Genomic DNA, 9,287 nt, shown 5'->3' with positions numbered 1-9,287 from the left:
GCAGTTTGGTGCAGAAAGATGAGTGCCTCTTGATATGTGCTTTGTGTCTGATCTGTAGAAGCAACAGCACAGAGCAAGACAGACAGAGAGAGAGAGAGAGAGAGAGAGAGAGAGTAAATTCTACAGACTGGGAGTGGGTCATTTAGCAATTGCCTGCTCATTTTCCAGCTGGCCTACACCACATGATACGTCTGTTATTCAGCCTACATCTGCAGTATATCTACACCTACACTTGTGTATTTCTTTGTTTGTCCTTAAACTTCTAAGTGTTTTAGTGTGTTTTAACTAATATGTGTGTTTTGGAATTCCTACATGACAACCCCCACCCCACCAACCTACTGGCTCAGTCCACAATGCCATACTTCCCTCCTATACAGTACACCAAATCAGTATGCGATAAAGGGAAGTATGTCTGAACGCATAGTATGCATTAAACAGTAAGTAAAACGTACCCATATGGATTATTTGAATCTGGAGCCATTTTGAAGTATGCAATTGCAGCACACTGTCATACACCATGATTCAACTGGAGCATTTAACTATGATCGTGTGATGTCATGTCATATGATGGAGATAAAATGGTGGACGTAGTATGTCCGAGGATGTATATGCACTGCCCAGTCACCTATTGAAAGAACATTGAACTCTAGTGCGTACTGCTTAAGTACGCTCTTTCGCACCGTCTCCTTGTTCATCCTTGGTGTTTCTCGATGCATTGCTGCCCTCTAGTGATCGATTCTAGCACAGCCACGATCAAGAACGTGGTTTGTGTTCAATATGCGAGGTTTAAGAGTATATGAAGGTTTAATATTCGGTTCTCAAATAAAACAGGAGTACTGTACTCATGGTTTAGAGGTCTGCTGCAACAGGTCAAGTGTATAGCTGTGCTAGTCCCCATAATCCATTTTTATGTGTACTTTGAAAGTGCTTTCAGACTTTACATTCCTTTACGAAAGAAACACATGGAATCTTATATAGCATCCTGGCCTTCAGCCACTGTACGCACACAGACACACGCACGCACGCGCGCTCGCGCCCCATCTGCCGTTCCGTCGATGTGCTTTGCTGTGTTGGGAAACATCCCCCCCCCCCCCACCACCACCAATTAAATCTTACAGCCACTCTCATTTTGATGTGGCCAATTTAATTAGAGCTTGCGTGCTTTTCTCCTAAAGCGCCGTTGTTCCATCGTTTATTTCTCAAAGTTGGAAAGCACTTCAAGAAGAATCCAGATCAAACACGTGCGGTCCAGCTGCAGGTCAGCGTGGATTATATTAATTATCAACCGCAATGTGATTAGATCCCTCGATTTTTAACCTCGGAGTAGATTGAATCTGTGTCTGGACACCATGCCTTCAAGACAATTTGAGTGTTATCCGCCACCGCACGTCCTTCTTCAACGTGAGATGTCAATCCGGCTATCTTCTCACTGCTTGTGTGGACGGCCAGACAAGAGCGCGGTGCTCATCCAAGGTTTCCCGGGACCCTTGTCCCCTTTCAGAGTCCACCTCTCCTCGGCCCGGCCCGGCCCGGCCCGTTTGTTTCAGATCTCCTTGTTATCATTGGCTGCTTGCCGACGTGCTATTTATAGGCGCACCTATCGCCAGCAAGACATATGCTTAGAAATCCCCCTGTATATTCACGGACCATATGGTGTCAGAAGCTGGAGGCAAGGTGAGCAGTGTGAGGTAAACAAGCGAATAAATAAATGAGAGCACGCGCTGCATGGCAACCCCACACGTGCTTTTGTTTAGAATAATGCAATCATTTTTCATGATCAACTCCAGTTGCATATTTTCCTACATGCGCAGTTGGGTTACTACGTCTCCTGTCAGACCGGTCACGACGCAAAGAGAAAAGAACAGGAGAGTGTATCCCACATACGAACCACGCGCCTTCTTTACACACGCAGATGTATTCGCGTCCCTTATTCCTAAATATAGCATGCAACGCTACAGATACACGTCTGTGCAAAAGTTTGACGAATCACATATAGCATAAGTCTGAGACGTATAGATCATGTTTTGCGGAGCTTCATGAACAGTTCACTAATGTGACTACCGAATTTTAATCTTTTTAAAGATTTCACGTTGGTTATAATAGAATAGTAAACTACCAAGGTGTGGTGTTTTAGAAGTAGCCCATAATTTGTAATCAAAACTTTATTTTTGCATAAGCCACAGACAGAGCCCCAAGACTGAGTTACGTAATTACTGGCATTGTCTGCATCGAAATTGTGTTTCTTTTTGTTAAAAAGGCTGCCGAAAACTGTTGTACTGGACCTTTAAGGGGCGGAGCTTAAAGCACATGTGAGCCACATGCAGAGCACATGTGAGCTGCAGGCAGATGAGAAAGGAGCTGCACTGAATCACAGTTCTAAGTTGTTGTCGCTGTTTTACAGTTCGTTGCCACCCCGTCGTGATTGTGTGCGTGGATATGAAAGTAGGTAATATTAAAGTTCAACTTATAGTCTATTTCGCTGAATATACCTATTTTCACTCCCCTTTATGCTATGTTCTGCTCATGTGAACATTTAAATGCGGGCTACCTGTGGGGAATTTGTGTTACATCCGTTTAGGGACAGAGTATTTAGAAATGTTAATATTGCAGTCATTTTATAATGTAATTGTGATATTACTTTAGTTAGTTAATTTGTCATTATTCAGACACTGATTTATTTATTTATCTGTTCTAGAACCACACATGTCACTTAAAGTGAGAATAAACAGCAAACGCAAGTTAAACCCACTGGAGTGCGACTAAACCTTTCTTTGGAGTTCTAACCGGACTCACAACAGCGATTTGAACCTCCCAACTAGCACATCACGAATTATAATATTTTTTAATGGTCCTTCGAGCCGGATAAGCAAATTGCTGTTTAAAGATGCAGAATCAAGAGTCAGCAGTAGCAGACGCTCGACCCAAACGAAATCTATCAGTACCTTCCTACCTATCACATTATGACCTCAGTGGACCTGGAGCTCAGAGTCAATTTCGTTCACCATTTATAAATGAAAAGGGAGCATCTATGGATCGAATAAGGTCAGAGCCTCCAGCTACAAGATCTCCATCACCACCAATCAGTCAGAGCTCGATGAGCCTGGGGGAGAGTGAGGAGCAAGAATCTGAGTTTAGCCAATCTAGGGGACTAGTCACCGGAGAGCAGCAAACCCACCACGTTTCTGAAGTCAGTGCTGCTCTCAGAGAGATCCGTCAAGAAAATGCTGAACTCCGTAAACAGTTCCAAAACCTGATGGTTGCTTTACAGCCCCAGCCAGCAGCCCATCACTCTCAATTCCTGCCTCCTCCACCTCAAAGTGTGTACAGTGGTAGTTATGGGCTCTACCAGCAGCAACAATATCCAACACTCAGCAACCAAGGAAATCTGTTACAAGACTTAACTCAACTTCGAGTTACCCAACCATCAAGAGGTCTGCCCTATAACTATACAGCTACACCCCAGCAGAGTGCACCTTTCTTTCCAGGTGGAGATTCTTCATTTTTCCAATCACCCTGCCTAGATGAACCACTGAGAGAGACTACATACAGGGGGCCTAAACCCACCATACCCAGCCTTACATCACCAGACCCCAGAGAGTTTGCACGCATGAAGATTGCATTGGATAATCTGTTACCAGTCAATGGCACTGAAAGATACAAGTACCAAATCCTGACAGATCACCTCCAATGTGAAGAAGCTTCACTTGTAGCTGACTCCTACTGCAACTCAAGGCAACCTTACACGGATACAATGATGGCTCTCACTAAGATGTATGGACAGCCTCACAAGCTTGCAGTGCAACGGATCGCAGAGTTAATGGATAGTCCAAATATACGCAGCGGCGATGTTAAGAGCTTCCGTCTGTTTGCCCTCAACGTGCGATCACTGGTAGGCATGTTAGAACAACTGGGACAAAGAGGGCAAGTAGAGTTAAGTTGCGGCTCTCACGTTTCAAGGCTCTTAAGTAAACTTCCCTATGACCTCAACACTAGCTTTAAGAGATATATCCATCCTCTAAGAGTGGCCATTCCCACCCTCGTTGATTTTGCTGAGTGGCTAGAATACGAGCTGGAAGTGCAGGAAGACCACATGAAGCCCCCCAGAAGAGAGGAGTCGTTCACCAAGAAGCCTGATACCAAGCGCACTCCTAAACATTCTAATAAGACTGCTACTATCCTCCTGGGTACTGAGAAGGTCTCAGGATCAGAGAGTGTAGCAACACCAGGCGTACCTGAACATCCTTCCAACAAGTCAAAGGGAGTAGGAAAGGTAACAGCCTATTGTCCTTATTGTGACAATGACAAGCATTTCCTGAACAACTGTTCCAACTTTAAGAGCCTGAGCAAAGAACAAAGGGTGACATGGATCAAAGTAAACAATAAGTGTTGGCGTTGCGGACGTAATCACCAAGCTGCAAAATGTACACTCAAAGCTCCCTGTAAGACCTGTGGCAGAAGACATCTGCTTGTGCTGCACGAGGTGAACGAGAGGCCAGACGAGGAACAAACATCACCTACATCTTCAGCAGAAAACTGCCTTGTTAACACTGCCAACAAAGTTATGTACGTTGACCGTCCAGCCTACAACTGCAAGGTGCTACTGAAGATCAGTAAGGTACTCCTGAGGAATGGTGACAAGTCCCTTGAGACATATGCAGTCTTAGACGACGGATCTGAGAGGACTATTCTGCTCCAGCCAGCCGCTAAACTGTTGGGCCTTAGGGGAAGTAAAGAGGTGTTAGCTCTTCGTACAGTCAGACAAGAAGTGGAGAAGCTCCAAGGAGCCGCCGTGTCTTTCACAATTTCTCCAGCAGCCAATCCTGACAAGATGTACAATATTCAGAGTGCCTTCACAGCCGAGCAATTGAGTTTAGCTGAACATTCCCATCCAGTTGTCTCACTCCAGCAGAAATATAGACATCTGTCAGGCTTGCCCCTCCCTCCTCTAAACAGAGTTCATCCCATGTTACTGATCGGCGCCGACTATACACACCTCATTACACCTATAGAGCCAGTCAGATTAGGACCACCTGGAGGACCAGCAGCTGTGAAGACGCTCCTTGGATGGACGCTACAGGGACCAGCTCAAGCCATTGAATCCTCCACTAATGTAAGTCACTGCCTCTTTACATCTACACCATCACCCACAGAGCTGTTCTCATGTGTAGAGAAGCTATGGCAGATGGATGTGCTCCCCTATCGCAGTGAGAAGTTAGCGGTTAGGTCACGACAAGACCAAGAGGCAGTTAGGCTCCTGCAAGAACAAACAGTGAGAGTTAATGTCAATGGCGTTGAGCGTTATGCCACACCCCTCCTTCGAATTAAGAACGCACCTCTCCTGAAAGCTACTCCAGAATCAGTGTTGCCACTCCTGAGAAGCACAGAGAAGCGTCTAACCAAATCACCAGAAAAGGCTGCTGCCTATCAGCAGGAGATCGACAAGCTAGTTGAAGCTGGCTATGTAGTGAAGTTGGCAGACCACCATCTGGAGACTAGTGCTGAAGCTTGGTACATACCCCACCACATGGTCCAACATAATGGGAAGAACCGTGTAGTGTACAACTGCTCATTCCAATACCAAGGCAACAACCTTAACCAGCTCCTCTTACCAGGTCCCACTCTGGGCCCTGCCTTGCTAGCGGTGTTATTGCGTTTCAGAGAACATTCTGTGGCCTTCAGCAGCAATATCCGTGGCATGTTTCATCAGGTGAGGCTCCTACCTGCAGATCGACCCCTGTTGCGGTTTGTATGGCGAGACATGAAGCGAGACAACCCTCCTGAGGTATACGAGTGGCAGGTACTTCCCTTCGGAACTACTTGTAGCCCCTGTTGCGCAACATTCGCATTGCAGAAACATGTCACAGACCACAGCCAACCGGAAGAAGACATACATGTTGCCATTAACAAATCTTTCTACGTGGACAACTGTTTACAGAGTCTCACATGCCCAGCAGCTGCCAAGACACTTATAGACAAACTGCACTCACTTTTAGCCGAAGGAGGATTTGAGCTGAGGCAGTGGGCAAGTAATAAACCAGATATCATTCAGCATCTCCCTTCGGACCTCAAGTCATCCAGCTGTGAGTTGTGGCTAAACCAAGATCAGTCTGACATCCAAGAACCAGCTCTTGGACTACAGTGGAACTGTAAGTCTGACACCCTTACTTACAAACACCGACACATCGATTGCTCAATGACTACTATGAGGAATATTTATAGAGTTTTAGCCAGTCAGTATGACCCTCTTGGTTACATAGCGCCCTATACCACCCCAGCCAAGGTTATTGTACGCCACCTGTGGGAAAAGAGAAGGGATTGGGATGACCCACAACTCCCTGAGGAGCTATTACAAAAGTGGCACGCATGGGAAGCAGAGCTCGCACAGTTGCACAAGATCACACTGCCTAGGTGCTACACCAGTCCCAGCCTGGACCAACCCAACAGTAGGAGAGACATTCATGTGTTCTGTGATGCCTCCGAACAGGCATATGGATCAGTAGCTTATCTAAGGACAGAGAGTCCAGGGGGGGAAGTTGAGGTTGCCTTCCTCGCAGCACGGTCTCGTGTTGCCCCAAAGAAGCAACAATCTGTTCCTCGGCTAGAGTTGTGTGCTGCCCTAACGGGCGCCCAGCTCTACAAGGTTATCAGCACTGAGTTAACCCTTCCCATACGCAACTGCATCTTGTGGTCTGACTCTGCCACAGTCCTAACCTGGTTGGGTTCAGATTCCTGCAGATACAAAGTCTTCGTGGGTACTCGTGTGGCGGAAATACAAGAGTTAACCGAAGCGGCCACATGGAGGTACGTGCCCTCACGAGACAACCCGGCGGACGACATCACTCGTGGCCTCACTATCCAAGACATCAGCAAAGGTAGTAGATGGACAGACGGACCTGAATTCCTGAAACTGACTCCAAATGACTGGCCCAATCTACCACCCCCACCTCAGAGTGATCCTGAAGGTGAGCTGAAACGACAAGTCGTCTGTTTAACTATGTCTAGCTCTAGTGTTCCAGACCCACATCAGTACCAGACTTGGGACAGCTTCTTAAAAGCCATCGCAAATCAACTTCATGGGGCGGCCGACCCTAACGACCCTCTCACTGCTGAGTCCTATGCTGCTGCCGAACTAGAAGCTCTACAACAGGCCCAAAGAGAGTAATTCCTAGAGGAAATCACACAGTTAAAGGCAGGTAAACCCATTGCTAAGTCTAGTCGTCTCCTCCTACTTGCACCTGAGTTCGATGAGGAGATAGGGCTCATCAGAGTGGGAGGCCGTTTACGTCGTAATCCTGACATGACTGTGGATGAAGTGCATCCCATTGTTCTAGACCCCAGACATGCCCTGACCCAACTCATCATCCAGGATTATGACGAGAGGCTCCAACATCCTGGACCAGAAAGAGTGTTTGCTGAGATCAGAAGGAGATATTGGGTGTTACGTGGACGTGAAGCCGTACGTCGCCATCAGAAATCCTGTGTTGAGTGCAAGAGGTGGAAAGGTCACCCTAATCCACCCAGAATGGCGGACCTCCCTCCAGCCAGACTGCGTCTGTTCAAGCCGGCATTCTATTCCACTGGTGTGGATTGTTTTGGGCCGTACAACATCAAGATCCGACGCAGTAATGAGAAAAGGTGGGGGATATTGTTTAAATGTCTAACTACGAGAGCAGTCCACCTTGATTTAATTCCCAGTATTGACACAGATGCATTTCTAATGGCTCTGAGACGTTTTATATCCAGGCGCGGGAAACCTAAGGAGATTCTCTGTGACCAGGGGACGAACTTCCGAGGAGGAGAACGTGAATTGCAGGAAGCATTTCAAACACTTCATCCTGAACTCAAAGAGCATCTGGCTTGCCAGCAAATCAAGTTTGCCTTCAATCCTCCTGGATCCCCACACTTCGGAGGTTGCTGGGAGCGTGAAATTCGTTCGCTGAAGACTGCTCTTCAAGTCATCATTGGATCCCAAACCATCACCGAAGAGGTGTTGCGCACAGTGCTTATTGAAATTGAGGGGATGCTCAATTCAAAACCCCTGGGCTACACCTCATCTGAAGTAGCAGACCCTGACCCAGTAACCCCTAACTATCTCCTTATGGGGCGGCGGGATGCCTCGCTGCCGCAAGTCGTCTATGACAACTCAGAGATTCTCGGGCGAAGAAGGTGGAGGCACAGTCAAATTCTGGCCGACCAATTCTGGAGAACTTTCCTGAAGCACTACCTGCCAGGACTCCAAGCCCGCCTGAAGTGGAAAACTGAATCCGCCAATCTACAAGTAGGAGATGTGGTCATGATTGTGGATAATCAGCTTCCACGAGCTCTTTGGCCTGTAGGGAAAGTCTTTCAAGTTTTCGCTGGACCAGACAAACGGATCAGATCAGCTGAAGTGTCAGTGAAGGGAAGAACCTACATTCGACCCGTGGCAAGACTTGTCAGCCTACCCGCCTTACCTGAGGAAGACTAATTACCCCCTTTATTCAGCCTTTTTTAGTTGTTCGTATTCACAGGTGAATACGGGGGCGGCTGTTAAAAAGGCTGCCGAAAACTGTTGTACTGGACCTTTAAGGGGCGGAGCTTAAAGCACATGTGAGCCACATGCAGAGCACATGTGAGCTGCAGGCAGATGAGAAAGGAGCTGCACTGAATCACAGTTCTAAGTTGTTGTCGCTGTTTTACAGTTCGTTGCCACCCCGTCGTGATTGTGTGCGTGGATATGAAAGTAGGTAATATTAAAGTTCAACTTATAGTCTATTTCGCTGAATATACCTATTTTCACTCCCCTTTATGCTATGTTCTGCTCATGTGAACATTTAAATGCGGGCTACCTGTGGGGAATTTGTGTTACATCCGTTTAGGGACAGAGTATTTAGAAATGTTAATATTGCAGTCATTTTATAATGTAATTGTGATATTACTTTAGTTAGTTAATTTGTCATTATTCAGACACTGATTTATTTATTTATCTGTTCTAGAACCACACATGTCACTTAAAGTGAGAATAAACAGCAAACGCAAGTTAAACCCACTGGAGTGCGACTAAACCTTTCTTTGGAGTTCTAACCGGACTCACAACAGCGATTTGAACCTCCCAACTAGCACATCACGAATTATAATATTTTTTACTTTTCTTTTCTTTCACTGCTCTATTCTGTCCCTAAACTGAGGTCTCCTGGCTAGTCTAAAACTAGACTACATTGCGCATTCTCTTCGCAATGTTACACTAATCCGGCAGGTGGCGACAGAGCGAAACGTAGCGGACCATTTACCCGTAAACAAATAGAAGA

General features: G+C 46.5%; 1 protein-coding gene across 3 annotated transcripts; it reads left to right on the top strand.

Annotated features, from left to right (window-relative positions):
• The first annotated feature begins 2,222 nt into the window (after positions 1–2,222).
• LOC143485975 (uncharacterized) lies at positions 2,223–7,175 on the top strand. Of its 3 annotated transcripts, none has more exons than XM_076985730.1 (2): positions 2,223–2,442; positions 2,696–7,175. In XM_076985730.1, the coding sequence occupies exon 2, from the start codon at positions 2,885–2,887 to the stop codon at positions 7,160–7,162; it is 4,278 nt and encodes a 1,425-aa protein (XP_076841845.1). In that variant the 5' UTR covers positions 2,223–2,442; positions 2,696–2,884; the 3' UTR covers positions 7,163–7,175. The 3 variants fall into 3 exon arrangements, with proteins under 3 accessions (XP_076841845.1, XP_076841846.1, XP_076841847.1); XM_076985731.1 differs by having other exon boundaries at positions 2,223–2,446; XM_076985732.1 differs by having other exon boundaries at positions 2,224–5,110; positions 5,708–7,175.
• Positions 7,176–9,287: the final 2,112 nt, after the last annotated feature.

This window comes from Brachyhypopomus gauderio, unplaced genomic scaffold (genome assembly GCF_052324685.1).
Source record: "Brachyhypopomus gauderio isolate BG-103 unplaced genomic scaffold, BGAUD_0.2 sc43, whole genome shotgun sequence".
NCBI lineage: Eukaryota > Metazoa > Chordata > Actinopteri > Gymnotiformes > Hypopomidae > Brachyhypopomus > Brachyhypopomus gauderio.
The sequence above is the reverse complement of the archived record's forward strand: the minus strand, read 5'-3'. Positions and strand labels throughout refer to the sequence as shown.

Excerpts from the sequence above, each read along its gene's own strand:
- LOC143485975 (XM_076985730.1), top strand. The coding sequence starts at position 2,885 with ATGCAGAATCAAGAGTCAGCAGTAGCAGACGCTCGACCCAAACGAAAT.